General features: G+C 41.0%; 1 protein-coding gene across 1 annotated transcript in view; it reads right to left on the bottom strand.

Annotated features, from left to right (window-relative positions):
- Positions 1-19,221, bottom strand: part of CDC16 (cell division cycle 16) — a 68,184-nt gene that overhangs the window by 40,059 nt on the left and 8,904 nt on the right. The window contains exons 5-11 of the mRNA XM_005295917.5: positions 17,669-17,809; positions 15,154-15,313; positions 14,214-14,308; positions 13,714-13,847; positions 12,170-12,249; positions 9,905-9,954; positions 1,280-1,353 (exon numbers count right to left, since the gene is read on the bottom strand). Of these exons, the coding sequence (XP_005295974.1) occupies positions 1,280-1,353; positions 9,905-9,954; positions 12,170-12,249; positions 13,714-13,847; positions 14,214-14,308; positions 15,154-15,313; positions 17,669-17,809 (734 nt within the window). The remainder of the gene's footprint in view (positions 1-1,279; positions 1,354-9,904; positions 9,955-12,169; positions 12,250-13,713; positions 13,848-14,213; positions 14,309-15,153; positions 15,314-17,668; positions 17,810-19,221) is intronic.

Raw genomic sequence — 19,221 nt, forward strand, 5'->3', positions numbered from 1 at the left:
AAATCTTAAAGTAAAGACACCAACAAAAAGCAAACAGAAAAACAACTACATTATATTACAAAATCTCTCTCTATTCATGCAGTATAAACAATGTTAAACATGTTAAAGTGGAAAATGGTAATGTCAAATTATGAAGTTTCTGTTGTAGTTAGGCCATGTCTACACTAGCACTTATGTTTGCAAAACTTTTGTCACTCAGGGATTTGAAAAAAACCACCCAAGTAACATATGTTTTGCTGGCATAAGCGCTCACGTGCACCAGCACTATATCGTCAAGAGATGCTCTCCCGCTGACATAGCAACCGCCACTCATTAAGCTGGTTTTATTAGGTCGACGGGAGAGCTCTCCCCCATCGGCATAACACAGCAGTACCAATACAGCTGTGCCTCTGTAAGCTTGTAAGTGTAGACATAGTCTGTGGGTGGAAATATTGCCTATGTGACTGCAAAAGTCTGGGCTTGCCTAAGGCAAGCCTATTATTCTCCATTCCAGACAGCTGCCCTGCCTGGGAAAGAAAGTGTTTGACACTTCTTTGAAGGACTGTCACCAAAAAGCCATCAAAACTGCAATTTAGGGTCATCATCTGCCAACTACTGACCCATAGCCATGGAACAATAGTGTCCATACACAAGAGCCCACAAGAAGGGGGCAAGCATGACTGGAGTGTCTGGAGCTTCTCAATTTCAGCACATGGCACAGAGATTGAGGCCCTATTTAAGAGCAGAGACTCTGTGAACGGAGCCAACCATCACCACAAGAAAGACACGAAGGAAAGAGGAGGCTGAAACACTGATACATTTCAGACTCACAGAAGAAGTGACATCAGAGATGGGGAAGATGCATCTCAGGCCTTTGTTATTTTCATCAGACAAGATGTCTAAGCTTGAAAGTATGCTCTAGAGTTCCAGAGCACCACTAAAATTAGAACCAGTTAGAAGCACATGGGACCCAGTGACTGGGTTCATTTGCAATGGGAGGGTGACTATATCCCCCATATGAGGCCAGTTTGTAACAAAACATTTTTGATTGATTGCCATATCAAAGGATTGCCGTATCTAATTGCCATATCAAAGAAAGGGTAAACACAGGGGACATACAGCAGCCAGGATTCCTAGGTTTCTGTAATTACATTTATTTACAATGAACAGCTCTTGTGTAATACTTTTATAGTTAACTATTCTTTATTTGAAAATTAAATCCTGAATAATATTGACCTAACAAGTCATAAGCAACACAATAATAAATCTAATATTATTGGATATGAAATTAAGCTTTTACCTGAGATATCTTCTGGCATGTTCATTTTTGTGACCGACCATGAGATAATAACATCCTACCGCAAACCATGAGACCTAAACATCAATGTCAAAAGAACAATACTAAGAGTACAGCAGATGACGAAAATGATATATCTACAAATAATGATACAGGACAGGGAACAGAGAGCATTCAGAGAAGTTACAATATTTTGCCTGAAGTCATCACTCTCAGAGTTTCAAATTATTATAGCAGCATCTATTAGCATAGCTAGAACTATTTCCACTATAAACAGTTTTGAATGTTTTGTAACTCATCCATTTAAAACCTAAAATAGGGCTCAAAATGAGTTAAGACACTATGTTTATACATGGAAGAAGAGGGCCACACATGGAGTTAAAAGGAAAACTTCATGTGCAGACTAGCCCTTAGAAAAAATGAAAAGGAGGGAAAAATAATCCTGAATGTATTCTATTTTTCTCCCAACTATTATAACTTGGTCGAAGATTTACAGGGTGGTATTCAAAGGCACCAATTGCAAATCACTTTCAATGAGTACTAAGCACTTAACTAACGCCAACAGTCATTTGCCACTGATGTCTTTGAATACTCTCTTAGGCTATGACTACATTTAGCTGTAGCACTTCAGTGTAGATGCTTAGGCTTGGTCTACACTACAAGGTTAATTTGACATAAGCCATCTTGCGTTGACCCAGCTGTGCATGTGTCTATGCTTAAATTTGCCTCCCTCCGCTGCAAGTGCCCTGCTACAGCAACACAGTAACACCATCTCCCCAAGCAGCACTGAGCCATGTACTCAGATCGATGCAGCGAGAATGCAGATACTGCGTTATTTATGTTGACCCTAACAGTCTTCCAGCACCTGTCCCACAATGCCAGATACTGACCACTCTGGTCATAATTGTGAACTACACTGCCCAGGGATCACAGAGACTAGAAGGCCTGCCTCCCCTTTAAAGCCCTGCAATTTTTTGTAATGTCTTTTCCTGATTGTCGAGCTTGGCAAGCACATTTAGCAGCTCCCCATTGTTGTGTGCAACTGCCAAGCTAACCATGCTGGCTTCATGCTCCAGATGCACTCCGGCTTGGAGCAGACGGGAGATATTAGATCTGGGCCTGTGGGAAGAAGAGATTGTGCAAGCACAGCTACAGACCAGCCATAGAAACATGGATGTTTATGAGCAGATTGCATGGGGGATGCAGGAGAAGTGGTACAACAGGGACCAGCAGCAGTGGTGTGTGAACGCAAAAGGATCTGAGTCAGGCATATCAGAAAGCCAGGCGGGCCAGCAGTCACTCCAATGCTGTGCCGCAGACCTGTTGCTTTTACAAAAAGCTGCATGCCATATTTGGCAGAGATCCCACCACCACTGTGGATACTTCCAAGGAGGCCAAGCCACAGGCCACTGGCATGAACAGTGAGGGGAATTGGGGACATGGAACCGGGGGGGTCCATCTATGCCACGAGCCAGGACCTGTTTGAGACTCTACCGCAGTCCAGTCAGTCCCAGCAGTCGAGCACTGGCAGGAATATCAGATGTGTAATTGTATTTCCATTGCAATGATGTACTGATGGCACCCTGAAATTAACAAGTTACAGCTATTGACTTTTCATTAATTTACTCTTGCAAGAGGTGATAGGTGATATAACGAAGAGAGGTAGCGTTATCTGCTTTTCATTCTCCTGTACAGTTAGGCAGGGGGCCATGCAGAGCAGTTTATATACACAGAAATATCCCTTGACTCCTCTTCAGAGCTCTCAATGGAGCTTTTGTGAAGCTACTTTCCAATCCTCTCCTGAAGGTTTCTTTCTCCACAACAGGACACCTTCCCATGCCAGTCAGTGATGGCTTCGATAGCACCATTGCAATATGCAGGCTAGCAACATACGCGCCTGGGCAGCTTCGGGACACCAGCAGCAGCTGTGCTCCCTGTGCCCTTGTTTCCCTCAAGAGTAAGATATCAGCTAAAATCCCCACTGCCTGTGGAAAATGGTACCCGTATTCAGTACCACTGCCCTATACTCAGTTGAATGCAACAGAGCAATTCCCTCCTCATTTCCCTCACCCCTGGCAGGGTATATACACCATGGCTGGTGCTGAGAGTTGGACCATGCACAAGCACTCCGAAGCAGAAGTGTTAATAAGCATGTCTTGTTTAAAACTTTAGGGGAGCAAGTGAAGGGAGTTCTGAATCATAACTTTCACTTTCTGTTATGACTATATCTCTGTGTTTTATCTACAGCTGCTGCCACTGCGGTTTTGAGGGATTCCCCCTCCACACGCACAGAACACCTGAGCTAGATAAGGAGGAGAAAGAAGAGGACTCTGGATACCATGTTCAATGAGGTACTTCAAGACAGTGCTTTATCAGGCTATTAGCAAAAGAGCCTGGAAGGTGAATATTGCAGACGCCTGGAGAAGGAAAGAGTGGACAGGAGAAAGGCCTAGGAGTCCCAGCAGGAAAATAAGAGGGAGATGTACCAGGACATAATGGGATTTCTCTGGCACCAAACACAGATGCTGCAGACTCTTGTCTCACTTAGCAATCCATGGAGAATTCCTGTAAAGCACCACCCTTCATACCGCCTCAACATTCCACATGCTATCAGGGGCTGCATCCCTCCTCCTACCACTCTATCCCAGGGGGACATTAAGGACAACCACAGCTTCACGCACACTGACCTGTGAAAGCCATAGTTGCCGTATGTGGACATAAGCAATCCCTTGTTAAATTCTGTTCCATTAATTTATTGCATGTTTAATGTATTGGATTTTAAATTGCACCATTTTTATTTTGCACTGGTTTTCTTACTGAATAAAAGTCTATTATTTGGAAAATAATTTATCTTTATTAATTCACAACGTATGCTGCAGAGTGCTTAGCAATTCTGAAAGCACCTAATCACTTGTTACAGTACAGTGTGACAATCATTAGGATCCATGACAAACAGTGTAATGATCATAAATGTACAGCAAGCACTGCAAAATTAATAGGTGCATTGACAGTGTTATATTCATAGATATAAAGCAAGCACCACACAATTCCTAACAGGCCTCAAAACAGCAAGGCCAGGTAGAGCACAGCAGACCACAACATATTACTGTGGCTCAGTGTTAAAGCGGTCTTTAAAAGCCTCCCTGAGCCATACAGTTCTGTGCTGAGCTCTTCTAATAGTCCTTGTGTTTGGCTGTTCAATCTCGGCAGGTAGCAGCTCTAACTCCATCCTCTAACCCAGCAGTAACTTTCCCCCCTTTGTTTCACAGATACTATGCGGAGCAGGCAGCTATAACTATTGCAAGTTTTTTTTCCACTGAGATCCAATCTTGTGAGTAAACAACAGCGTCCCTTCAATCTACCAAAAGCACATTCAACTGTTGTTCTGCTCTTGCTGAGCCGGTAGTTGAATCTTTCCTTGATGCTGTCGAGGTGGCCAGTATCTGGCTTCATGAGCCAAGGGAGCAAGGGGTACGCTAGGATCAGGATCACTGATCACTACTGACATTTCAATATTACCAATGGTAATCTGCTGGTTGGGAAAGAAAGTCTCTGCTTGCAGCTTTCTGAACAGTCTTGTGTTCTTAAAGATGTGAGCATCATGCACCTTCCCTGAGCAGCCAAAACTGATGTCGGTGAAGCATCCTCAGTGATGCAACAATGCTTGCATAACCAAAGAAAATTAGCCCTTTTTGTTGATATACACTGTGGAAAGATGGCGTGGTGCCAAAATAGGGTTGTGTGTGCCATCTACTGAGCCACTGCAGTTTAGGAACCCCACTGCTGCAAATCCATCCACGATGTCCTGCACATTGCTGAGAGGCACAAATCCTGTGTAGTAGGAAATTATTAATGGTCCTGCACACTCGCATGACAACAGCCCAGGCAGTGGATTTTCCAACTCCAAAATGGTTTCTCACTGAGCGGTAGCAATCCAGCATCGCAATTTCCACAGCGCAATCACCATTTGCTTCTCCACTGTCAGTGCAGCTCTCATCCTGCATCCCAGTGCTGAAGGGCTGGGGTGAACTCAGCATTTAGGAATGTGGCTTTGTGCATTCGAAAGTTATGCAGCCACTGCTCATCATCCCAAGCCTGCATAACAATTTGATCCTACCAGTCAGTGCTTCTTTCTTGGGCCAGGAGCAGTGTTCCAGCAGCAGCAGCTGCTCTGGGAATGCCATCAACGACCTTGAATTGGTTCTCACTATGTCCCACGGCAATCTACCCTTCAAGAAATCGTCATGTTCCCTGCTGATTCTGTTGCTCTTATGGCTCTGGAAATACTGCAGGATCATGGGTCCTGTGCTTGGAATGCTTATGACAATAATGCAGAGCTGTGCAGGTTCCATGTTTTCTGTCTGCCATCCTTTGAAAGGAGAAAGGCCACATGGGTTCATGGGATTTTTAAAAAAGATGGAAAAATTATGAGATATGGATGACATTATGGGATGGAAACCGTTGCACACTGGAAAGTTGACCCCTTGCTCCCAGTCACCATGTGCAACTCATTTCTGCCCATCATGTGCTGCTAAAACTTCCCAAAATACAGTGTGCAGGAGGGTAGTTGCATACTGGGATACCTACCCATGGTGCACCACGCTGTGCATTGACATAAGCACTCATGGTGAGCGCATTCAGTGCCGACACAAGGAGCCAAGTATGCACATGCACAAGTGATACACTAAATGCAGCAGCTTTACGCCGGTGTAACTTGCATCAACCAAAGTTTGTAGTGTAGACATTGCCACTATCTAGTGATGGGAGGGGTTCTCCCATTGCTGTAGATAATCTACCTCCCCCAGAGGCAGTAGGTAGGCCAACAGAAGAATTCTTCTGTCAACCTAGCATTGTCTACACCGGGGATTAGGTCGGTTTAACTACGACTCTCGAGGATGTGGATTCTTCACACCCTTGAGAAACGTAGCTATATCAATGTAACTTTTCAGTGTAGACCAGCCCTCAGTGTTTGAAAAAGGAAGAGAGAAAGAGAAGGAATTTTGTAAGTACTTAGTTTATGACATGAATTCATTTTATTTTAATTTCAAAAAAATTTTAAGGCTTGAACATCTCAACTGACTTTCTTGGAAAAGTGGCCTCTGCACATGCACATCAAGTATATATCCTAACTGTCTTACCTAAGAGGTTAGCAATATATAACAATGAAATCATAACATATTCATTGATATTTTAACAGGTTCAATGAACCCTCAATTCAGATGCAACAACAGAATTGTGTTACACAATGTACAAATTACAACAATTCAATCAACATTATAACTGAACAGAATAGAAAGAGCACCTTTTTGTATGTGTTAAATGTGGTGGCAGTTACAGTCACTGCAAGAACCAGACTTAGTAATAACTAAAGGTTATAATTCAACATGCTCATAAGGACCACTAGTGTAAGTGTGCCACCTCATGTTTTCAGTTATGGGATATACCCTGGCACCAAGCCTCAGGAATCTTTTAGAAAAGCAATGGTTGCTGGGAATGCATCCTCGAACATGCAAAGCAGAGGTTATAAGAAACCAGAGAAGTCCCAATCACTGTCTCAGTTCCTTCCGCTAAAGCCCAAAATTATTAAGAAAGCAGAATTCCAAGGAAGAGGATAGGTGAGCAAGTAGTATGAATATGCAGAATCAACATTTTTGAAGAATCAATTACTAGTAAGTACCCTTTCTTTCATCCTCAAAGTTTCCTTTGCATACTCTCATTGGAGGAAGTCTAACTATACTATTTCCCCATTAATGTTGGTTGAGAAATTCTAATTAAACAAGGATTCCAAAGTAGTCCTTCTAAAGCAAGCATCAGCTCTATGCTCCAAGTCAAAAAGAATAGTGCTGCATAGATATGAACAAAATTGCAAATAGCAGCACTGCAGTTTTCTGTTATGGAATCAGGTCATCTGGCTTAGCCTCAGGAGAGTGAGCCTTAAGACTTAAGTACTATCACCCCTGCCATGTCTCACTGCTAAGATTAAGATTTTGTCAGTTATTTTTAGTAAGTCACAGACAGGTCACGGGCAATAAACAAAATTTCAGGGTAGCCCATGACCTGCTCCTGACTTTTACTAAAAATAACTGGGACAAAATGGGAAGGTGGAGAGTCCAGAAACCACTGCTGTTATGGCTCTGGGGGTCCCCTGCCACCTCCGGCTGTGGCTGGGAGCTGCAGGCCCTTACTAGCTGAAAGCTTCAGTCCTGCTGCCCCAGGGCAGAAGCGGAAAACGTCACGGCGATCTCTGGAAGTCACAGAATCTGTGACTTCCATGACCTCTGTGACATAATCTTAGCCTTACTCATTGCATAATCTAACCCCTTTCAACAGGTTTTGAGTAGAAATGCCATTCCATTTACAAAGCTACAAAAAGTTCTGATGGCTTCCTCCGTACCCTGATACTAGACAAACAGAAATTCAAAGCTGACATCAAGAACATCCAAACTAATTTCCCCATGGATGAGAATGTTTTTGAAATAAGGATGAGAGATTAATAGTCTGATTTAGCTGGAAATCAGACATTATTTTAGACAAGAATTATGAAGGAGCACACAATGCAATATTGTCCCAAGAAATATAGTGAATGAAGGATCAGCCATCAAAGCCTTCAGCTCACTCACTCTTCTCTCAGAAGTACTTGTGATTAAAAGTGTTATGTACAGCGACAATCACAATAAAACAGTCTCTCAAAGGTTCAAAATGTGCATCCATTAACTATGTCAGCATTATGTTGAAATCACATATTTGGACAGATTTTTTGAAAGGCATAACTAGTGAAAAAGCATTATCCAGCCCTTTGAGAAAAGTTGTGAGACTAGGATGGCTGAATACTTTCCATTTGTCAATAGGAGAGTACTCTGCCCAGATGGCAGACAGCTGAACTTACACTGACAACAAGAGTATGCTAAAAAACTTCAGACATAATAATAGATGAAATAGAGACAGAATATGGAGACAGGTTGTTATCTGATATCCACAGAGAAAGCCATTTCCATTTCTGGGAGTAACATTCCAATGGCTGACGTTACCTAAAGACTATCCATCTAAAACATTTTATTTTTCTCAAATTAAAAACCAAGAAGAAAAGTTTTCCAGGCACAGATTGAAGGTCCCTTACACATCTGCAACTAGCCACACAAAAGCCAGTCAGGAAATTCTAAACTCAGCCTCAAATATTAATTACCAGAAGGGGAGCATTTGCGCCATCTGGAAGGGCAGAAGGTTCCTGGAAATTGACAGCATTGGGTGGAAGTTTGCATCCGACATGTAGAATTATGCAATTGTCACTCTAAAGGAGGACTTTGAATTCTGAGCAGATAAAAAAAAAAACCCACTAATCTAAAATTTAATTAACATTAGATTTGTTTTCTAAAAAAGAGGAAAACTATGATCAATCACGCAATCAAAGAAAGTTGTTTGCTGTGTTGGTCCCAGGATATTAGAGACACATGGTTGATGAGGTAATATCTGTTACTGGACCAACGTCTGTTGGCAAAGGACAAGATTTCGAGCTTACTCAGAGCTGAAGAGGAGCCCTATGTAAGCTTGACTCTTTCACCATCAGACTTTGATCCAATAATAAATATTGTCTGCCTACAAATCAAACAAATGCAACTCAGATTCATAGAAACATACAAAATAAATGTATTTTAAATTCACCGATACCAGTGATGATGGGACATTCTCCACACATTGTGTTTATTTGAATAGTTCTTATATTTGCACAGGTTATGTGCTTAGTTGAAAGAGTATTCGCTGAATACATGAAGCTGTATTTATTTCAATGTACCTAGTCACATGCCCAATCATGTATGTGTAGATTCCAGCACATAGGTGGAACACTATCTCTATGCACTGTTAAAGTTGGTAGTAAGCAGTGAACGGTGTGCATAGTACACCAATTTTCAAACTATCAGAACACTGTTTATAAAACAAACTTATTCAAACGTCTAAAAATCATTGATGCCAAGTTTGACGTTTTAAAAGACAATGCCTTTTCAGTTATCTATTCAAAAAGCAATGGGAACAATTCTATGAAGTGGGGAAAATGTTTTTCTTGCACATATCTCCCCAATAAGGGAGAATGGAGTTTTAAGTGATTAAATCAATTATTTTTTACACAAAGGGTTTTAAACTTCTTAGCCACACCATCTTTTGGAGCATCAGAAGACTCTCACCAATATAAAATGTTGAAGGAATGTCAGTTATGTAATACTTCTGAATATGGGAGGAAAATTCCTCCATGCCTGCTGCAGATAATCATTTTATACTCAGAAGCACGACATTATCTTTTAGTTACTCAAGCTAAAATAATAGTGTTAATAATTGTAAAATGATCTATCTTTTTTTAAATCTAGCTGGAGTACCTGTTTTCATGACCTCCATCAGTGGCAAATTCTACAAACTGAATATATTTTATATTAAGAAATAATTTTTATTCTAAATGGATTGTAAATTTAATCAAATTATGGTACAGGACAAAAAAAGAAATAAATTAACTATTTCCACACTATCATTTCCCGAGTCTGAATTCTGGTTGTTCAAACTGATTATTAAATTACAATTTCTGTTGCTTTTACTTATGCAAAGCTGGAGGAACACACACTATAGGGACCTATAACAACTTACAGGATTATTTGGGTACAAATCCACCAATTTATGAGAAAGATAGAATAGCTCTGTATGGATGAAAAAAAGAAAGAAAATTAAAGCATGTCAAACACTAACACATATTTTGGCCAATACAATTTTCTAAAGTAGTGCTAAATCATCTCATATTACAAATTGCAAATTAGTATATAAACTCAAATATTCCACTCTTTAAAGATAGATACTAAAAATAATTTTACCTTTTACATGTTCATCTTTTTTTCAAAATTTGAAACACTAGAATATTCAGTTATTTTGCATTTAAACAACAAAAATTGGTTTGTGAAGGGTATATGAGAGAATGTGAACTGTAAACCTGACTTTCTTAGATACCTTTGAAAATCCCAGTTTAAATGCTTCAGTATCTTTAAAGCAACTTAGAATTCCCTCCACAGAACCTGGCACTGGCCACTGTCAGACGACAGGATACTGGGCTAGGTGGAACATTGATCTGACCCAGCATGGCCATTCTTATGTTCTAAATACAGTTATGAACGGTACAATATATACAGATTGCTACGTTTACATTTTCAAAAGTCTTGCAAAATACATCAAAAACTCAAAAGTTAATCTGCCTGTAACTAAAAATAACTAACTATGTTGGTTTGCCTCTAATTGGAACCTTGATAGCACGAACTAACTTAAAACTTCAGAAATGTTGCTTCAAAATTAATATAATAAAATACGCTCAAAAATAAAAGCTAAAAAAGTTAAACAATTGAATCTAGAGTTCTTACTTTTTTTGGTAAAAATGGTGCTACTTAGTAAAGTTTGAAATTTTTTTTTATCATCATTTAATTACTTTAAGAAATCAAACAGTTCTCTGATGATAAAGCTTATGCGGTGTAACAAGAAATCACACTACATTTTGCATACTGTGTGAGGGCATAATGCATGTTTTTGGCACAAAGTATATAAACTATTGTGCTCCATGATAATGCTCTTCAACATAAAGAGATACTGTTTGCAATATACCTCATGTTTTATGAAAAAAAAAAAAAAAGTTGGCTCAAGACATACTTGTAGAAAAACAAGACTGCGGGCTACATTTTTGAAAATGGCTGACTATATTGCAACTGCAAAATCTGCGAGCACACCTATTGTACACAAACAAGGGTTAGCACACTAAGGACTTGTCTAGAGAGTTAGCACGCGACAAGCTGGGATGTAATTCTACAGCATTTAAGTAAGCTGGCACTAACTAGCCAGGTGGACTCTGCTACCATGCAGTAAATGTTCCCATTCCAAAGAGGAGTAGATCAAAACGCACTAGGAAACTTTTAGTGCATGGTCCATATGGCTACTTAGTACGCAGCACACTCCTGTGTTGTAGATTTATGCCCCAACTTGGCACACACTAGCTATCTGTTCACACAAGCCTTTAATGGCCCACTCATACACATAAATGCCAGCATTTGCGCCAGCATTTCCCAAACTGTCGTCCATTGAGAGACTGCATGTCATTTGATGATGGCTCCTCAGTCTCATATCCAGCTGTTTCCAAAGACCTCCAAGTTCTTCTTTGGAAAGAGCATAGATGACTGTACAAACAGCTGGAAACAAGAATCAGATGTCTAAGCTACACTACTGTTGTAGTTGCCACAGGGATGTTGAGTACTTGTGAACAGCATCTTAACTGAAAGGAGACGAGATCTATGTGATTGTAAATGAGACAGGAGGCAGCTTGTGAAATACTCTCTATTAAGATGAAGTTCACACTATGGAAGTCTGAAAACTTCTGGCATACACAATACATATGCTTATGTATTTTGTGGTTCCAAGTAGCCACTTTTGAAAATTTCCCTCTATATTTGTTTAAAATACATTTTCTTTCATTGTTTGAACACTAGGCTGTTGAAAACATGTCAGAACTTAAGCAATAATAGGTTGGCTCACAATAGTGACTCATTGGCTGCATAGCCCAAGGGATAAGACACAGAGAAGACTGATAAAGGGTACAGGACAATCATTTACATGAGTTCTCTTCCCTGTGCAGCTCTCCAAATCCCTGTTGTGAGGGTTTTTTTTCCTTTTCCCTTCCTCTTTATGGCCACCCAGTGGAAACTACATGCAGAGGGTCAGATATTTCTTGCTAGTTCAAATCTAAGAGTTGTGGGGAAATCTTGGTTTTATTTTTAGAGGCTACCCTAAAGACAGCAGGAAAATAAACTAAGTATCCTTTAAAAATAAAAATCTATATTTGACTCTAATCATATTACAAAATTAGTCAATAATATTTCTCACCATTTGCTTTATTCAGCTCCACAAGTGTCCCTATGTGCACAGGTAAACAATTGGCATGGAAAGGATCTTTTTCCATTACTCTAAAAATACAGAAACAGGAAGGATTATTATAAAATAAATTGTTAAAATCATTTAATTGATTTGGAGACAGATTACTGTTATAACATATTATATAGTGAGCAATTAGCACTTTAATCAATCTATAATCATAGAATATCAGGGTTGGAAGAGACCTCAGGAGGTCATCTAGTCCAAACCCCTGCTCAAAGCAGGCCAAATCCCCAGACAGATAAAGGGTAATCATGATCTCTTCACAAGTGGTCATTCCCTGATAGCATAATAAAGTCTAACCACACAACAGAACAATTAGAACTGATTTAGCTAAACAGATAAATTAACAAGAAATTCTGACAGATTGAACAGACATTAGGAAAACTGAATGCACTATATTTGTTTCACACTTAGCTACCAAATGAATGCAGACTATGTATTTTTCTGTCCATCCATCCTGTAGGACCCACAAGCTCTGGCTGGAACATAAGAAACCTTAATATATTCCCCTTTACTCTCTGCCCTCCTCAAATGACCTTGCATCATGATAACCATCTCTCTTGTGAACAGGGATGCAGAATTGTTCTACAGAATTCCTTACATCAAAAGCACTATTTTTAGATTCCACTCACTGAAAAGGGAAACCCCATGACCATGTTTCAAGCTGCAACGGTTTAGTTTCCTTTTTTCAAATATCTGAGAGCATGGAAAATGCCCATTTAATGCCCCTAAAATGTCCCAGAGTCTTTCACTGTAGGAAGCCCAAAATTTTGCAAGGATTCAGACTTCTGAGGAGACTCCCACCACAAAGGCTCAAGAATCTGTCACAACTCTCCTTCTGACAAAGGGCAGGTGGACAAATCCCTGAGGAGTGGATCATGCATCCTCATGTTGAGTGGTGTGACGGGTGGGAAGAGGGTGTTAGAAAATGAACACAAGGGGTGAAATCCTGGCTCCACTGAAGTCAGTAGGAGCCTTGCTATTTGCCTCAGTGCAGCCACGATTCACTCCAGGTGCTGCACGTCCCAACAGGGCTTAGTATTACGCCTATGCAGTATTCCCAAACCTTGCCAGTACTGGACTCAAAGTTGTATCCCATTTGGCAATGTCTTGGCTTGGTTTGGCCAACCAAAAGATTAATTATATTTTAAAATAAAAGTTAAAACTTTCAAACCTTCATTTTATAAGACCAATATATTAAGAGTACTCACCTGGAAAAATGTAGGGGTTAACATAAAGCAGCATTATATAAAGCCCAAGTATTTTGCTTTGTGCCAAGCAGTAAAACAGAGGTACTTTTACAACACCAAATGCTAGAGTCAACTGCATGTTTATTGTAGATGAGATATTCGCTTGCAAAATATACATTAAACAACTGAGTCAATAATATATTTGGGTGAACTTGTGATTATACAGAATTTATTTCTGCATGCCATCTGAAAAGTAGCAAAATGAAATTTCAAATAAATATCAAAGTTGCTTCATGTACTTACACAGAAGTAAGCTTGTAGCACATTTTGAAGTCACAGTTATAATAATGCCTTTCAGCTAAGGACACTACTACATCCAGATTGTCCTGAAGACCATCTACAGATTCAGGAATTATTGTTTCACTTGGCTTATTATACTGAAAAACATAATTGTAACATAAATATGATATAAAATGGGACGCAATGCTGTGAGTGTCATAGCACTAACTGTTCCATGCTGGCCTATGCTACATTTTTATCTCCAGAAAAAAACATTTTGGAAGTAATGCATTTTAAGTCAGCCAGAATTAGAGATTTCCATTAAGTAAGGCTATAACATACATTAAAGGAAATGAATATGAAATTGTTACATGCTTCTATTAATGGAGAGCTATAATGGCAATTTGGTTATAACACAATCAAAACCATAAAAGAATTTTTAAATTATATCTTTGAAGCTAAACAGTTGTATATGATACTTACATCTGAAGTCAAGATTTCCATAGGATTAATCAGATTTTTACCTTTTTCAGTTTGTTCTCAAACAGAAAATGAAGCAATTCTTGTTCTTCTTCTGTACACTGTTTACCAAGAGGTAGAGATTCAAGAAGCTCTTTTTCTGTGTAAATTAAAAAAATATGAACCTGAGGTAAACTGTTTGAAGTAAACAAAAAAAAAATGTCAACAAGTTGTAAATAACTGATTTTCATTGAATGCAAAGGCTGTGAAGTTTTGTGATGTCCACCCCAATACCACAAAGAAAACAGCATATCATAAATACACCAAAAGTGACTAACTGCACTCTGCTATGATAATATTGAGAGATATGGAAGTAAATGACTGAATCCTCTTTGTTTTCAGTCCCTCTCTTTCTACAATTCTAAATTAAAGTTAACATAAAGATGGAGTACCACAGCCTACCGTTTTATACTTACACTGTAAGCTAAGGTTGTTCACTGAAATGCAAGATGTTGTCTAAAGAAAGGATTCACAACAGTTTGGCATCCATAATGCCAAATCCAACTGTGGTTTCTTGCCATAAGCAACCCAAATCCCACAATCCTTTTTTGCTTCAAAAGAGATCACCTAAAAAAAGGCTGCTAACTCCGAGTAGGGAGCACTGGAGCTGCAGGAGGTGCTGGTTAGGAGGTGGAAGGGCTGGGTTTATTTTGCTCCTAGCGCCTGGCAGATTTGATTGATTGTCAGTTTATGAGACCCAGTGGTCATACCCTCATTGGTTGTGCCCAACAGTGATGATTATTTTTCGCTGAAACCTACAGCTTAAATGATTAACAGTTTTTGCCCATTTAATATAACCAAAGAGTTGCTAATATTTGGGCATGTAATATTCTTTCAAAATAATTTTAAACTGATTACTCTGACTTTTATCTACTGGACAAAAATGTATGTGAAACTGGAGATAATTTCATTTATATTTGAGAAACAAACACTGCTAATCCAAACCTTCTTGTGCCGTTAGCATATGGTGTGATGTTAAAAGGTCAAATGCTTCAAAGCAGTAAACATCAAGCTTCAAGGCTTCTTTGTAGCTGTACGTTGCCAGGGTTCTATTATCCAGAGCATCATAGATCTTTCCTCGCAAAAGGCAAATAGAACTCTTGATCTAGTGATGGAAAAGCAAGGCTGGAGGTCAGACACTGAATCAATGTATGTAATTTGGTTTTGAGCACAGATGAAATGGACTACCTGAAAAGTAAAAAGCATTTAATATATGATGGAATCTGGTTTTTATTGCCTTGATATATAACATGTTACTAATAATCTAAAACCAAAATGAATACTACATTAAGCTGTCTACAGCCAAACAAGAACTGGTTAAATACATGACAAAAATAAGTAGACTGATATGCAATAATTCAAACAAGAGCCCTTGAGGGTTACTAAAGAGAGCACTAATTTTACTATACTGTTCGGAAGATAAGCTCTTTTATTACAGCCCAAATTGTCTTCACTTTTCAGTTTCACTCTGGTGTTTCTTGAGAAACCTAAGAGTAATCCCAGAAGCAGTGGAGCTACGTCTGTCACTCAAGAGGATGGCAAGTTCTATGTTCACATCTGAAAGATTATCACTGAAACCAAAATTAAAATTAAATCTTAAATCCTAGACAAGTTGATGGTTCAGCCCCTGGTGATACTCCAGTTCCCCAAGGGCAACTTCCTATTTGCTACTGCAAGCAGGTAAGTAATTTTTAATGCTGGTATTTAAGGGTCTGTCTACACTTGGAGTTTCACACTTTAAATTCACGTGCTACCTTAATCCAAATTAATATTCAAGTGTAGTCAAGCAACGCCTCATTGACAGAAGAAATGAAGAGATTAAGGCCAGGTCTACACTAAAAAGTTAGATCAACATAACTGTGTTGCACAGGGTCATGAAAAATCCACCCTTGCATGATGTAGTTAACTCAATCTAACCCCTGGGGTAGACAGTGCTAGGTTGATGGAAGAATTCTCCACTGACCTAGCTACACAAGCATAGTTTGACTTCTAGAGTTGTGGGGGGACAGGGACAGCTCCAGTAGGGCCATGCATGGGGTGCGGTGTGGGGGCAAATTCCGCACTGCTCAAAGAAGTGAATTAACTACAGCAATGGTAGAACCACTCCCATCGCTGTAGCGAGTGCCTACACTGAAGTGCTACAGCGGTGCAGTTGCAGCTGTGCTGCTGCATTCCTAATGAAGACATAGTCAGTGTGTGATGGAGTGTACTAGGCTCTGAGGCCCCCTGCTGGAGACCTTGCGGCCCTGCTACAACCATCCCCAGAAAAGGGCAATAGAGAGGTCCTCCAAGCTGCCTAGAGCAGCTGTGTGGGGAACCAGCCAATCAAGGCCCAGCAGGCTAGTATAAGAAGAGCTGCAAGGCCAGAGTGAGTTCAGTTCCTTGCTAGAGCTGAAGGAGCATGGATGGTGTGTGGCTGGCTGAGGGAGTTGCAGGACCTCAAATGAGGTAGTGCTGCCAGAAGCCGGGAAGAGCAAGAAGGAGCCCTGAGCTGATTGCAGGGACTCCATCAGGACAAGGCTCTGAGATAATGGTGAACACAACACAGGATGATGGGGAAGTAGCCCAGGGAATTACAGCAGCACGACTTAGATAAAGGGACACAGTGACAGCTGCTATCTACAGGGTCCCGGGGTTGGGACCCGGAGTAGTGAGTGGGCCCGGGACTCCAGTGGGGGAACTGAACTGTAGTGGCCCAGCTGAAGAGCTATGGCCAGAAAGGCCCTGAGAGGGGAAGACATTGCCTCCAGTGGAGGAGCCCCGGGGCACTGCTCTATTCCGGAGCATGGACAACCAGAGAGACATTACAGAGGCCCATTGGACTTGTATCTCAAAAAGGGTTTGCTTTGCTTTTATCTCACAAACAGACTGTGTATGACTTGGCCAGCTGGCCGAGTCAGCGAAGACCCACCACAAACAGGTAGAGAGAGTGCAGGCACACGCACTTGGCCAGGGGGTGCTCGCAAGAGGTGAGTGCAAACCCGTTACACAGAGTTAACACCTCAATAAAATACTTAAAAGGCAGAGGAAGTTCATTCCCTTATTGTTATTTATCTGCAGTCCAACAAAGAAATGATAGTTTACATTGTCACGGCTCAATTCATATCCGGAAGACCTAGAATTTATTTATTTTAAAACTGAAATAGATTATGTAGAACTCCCTAGAAATTCTCAATTATTAATTCTGAGCAAGCACTTGCACAACACCAGTAATAGTGACAAACCAGGATTATCATTTAATGTAAGCAATAATCAAGGCAGCTAGTAATATAAATTTCTGACTAAATGGAGAAAAAACATAATACTTCTGGAATAAATATTCATTATCCTATAATAAAAGTCGAACATGCATTCAATTTCAAGACCAGATAACAATGACATTACTTTCTGATAAATCCCTGTATAATATTAACATTCTTCTTCAACTATGAAAACATCATGTTTTGAAAATGCTACCTACAGAGGATTGTGACATCTCCCAGTCACTGGTAGAGTCTTTCAACCCACTTTCATCCTTCAAGTATTTTTCAAATAGTCTTTTGTTGATTGGCTCTTCCATGTCAAGAATATCAAGAGCCTGTTGATGCTCTTTTGCAGCATACTACAGAGAAAAACAAGGGTAAGATGTTAAGTATTTAAAATTAAAACACCAATAATTAGACTATGGCAAGTAAAAATTATAGAGTTGGTAGGCCAAGCCACTTCACATTTAGGCATATCTTTATTTAGCTGTATATCAGTTCATCATCATAATCTAATTGTAGAGAGAGGGCATGGTCTCCCTCCCTTATGGACGGGGAGAGAGCCGCGACCACCCCATAGCAGGCAGAGCTGGGACACCTCCGACCACCCCACCAGAAGCAGAGGGGTGGGACAGAAACTGGAAATATAAAAGGCAGGCCTTCCAACTCAGTTGGAGGAGAGCTGCTAGAGGAGCAGGAGGTCTCCCCCGGCCTGCTGCTGGAGCTGCCAGGCACCAGGGACACCGAGGAACTGTTGGAGCTGCCACTAGCCGTTTACCTCAGTGAGACGAACAACCACCCCAGAACCCACGTACTCCCTGAATGGGAGTGTAGGAAGAAGCCCAGGGAAGCCAAATAGGGTTCGGCTGCATTACTGACTGCAAGTGTGTTGCGGCCAGATTCCCCGCTGACCCAGTGGCAGACCACTCTGCTACTGTTAAGGCCCTGGGCTGGGACGCAGTGGAGTCAGGTGGGCCTGCGTCCTTCTACCCTCCGTGCCACCTCACTCCTGGAGGAGGCAGCCTCCCCACCTTTGGGCCAAGAGGACACCAGTCGGGTTTGCTGTCTGCCCCACAAGAGAGCTGATCTCCCTAGACTGCTGTGTTGCTCTGCATGACTTCAGGCCAGAGCCCTTAATTTTTGGCTGCCTGCCCTTGCTGAGGGTCACTGACTCAACTGCTGCCGGGCCTGAAGGCTTGGGCCTACTAACTGTCGGCTAATTCCCCCCTGAACTGAGTCGCGCCCATGGCATTGTAGCGAGGGGGCGTGGACTCCCTCCCTGACGAACAGGGAGAGAGCCGCGACCACCTTACACTAACAATTCACAATATTCCAGTATTGCTCAAACATTTGGAAAATAAATACCTGCAGAATGATCATACTGCCTATCACACAAAAAATTCCCCCCCAGGAGTAGAGAGTTAAAGAAATCCCTATGACAACCCAGTTCCTGTTTCTCTGCCCTCACACCCTGAGCCGCACCAGGGGGTCAGACACCACACCCCCTCCGCCCAGACACCTGCCCCCCTACCCCTCAGAGCCCAGGGATCCAGAGGACGAAACACAGGATGAAACCCTGATGCTGGGTCCCAGGCTTGTGTGGAGTTTCCTGAGCACCACCATCTCCTTCCCTCAGGGCATGCAGGGAACTGCAGCCGGGAACCCGCTAGCTCAGTGATTCTCAAACTTTTGTACTGGTGACCCCTTTCACATAGCAAGCCTCTGAGTGCGACCCCCCTTATAAATTAAAAACGCTTTTTAACATATTTAA

This window comes from Chrysemys picta, chromosome 1 (assembly GCF_011386835.1).
Source record: "Chrysemys picta bellii isolate R12L10 chromosome 1, ASM1138683v2, whole genome shotgun sequence".
NCBI lineage: Eukaryota > Metazoa > Chordata > Testudines > Emydidae > Chrysemys > Chrysemys picta.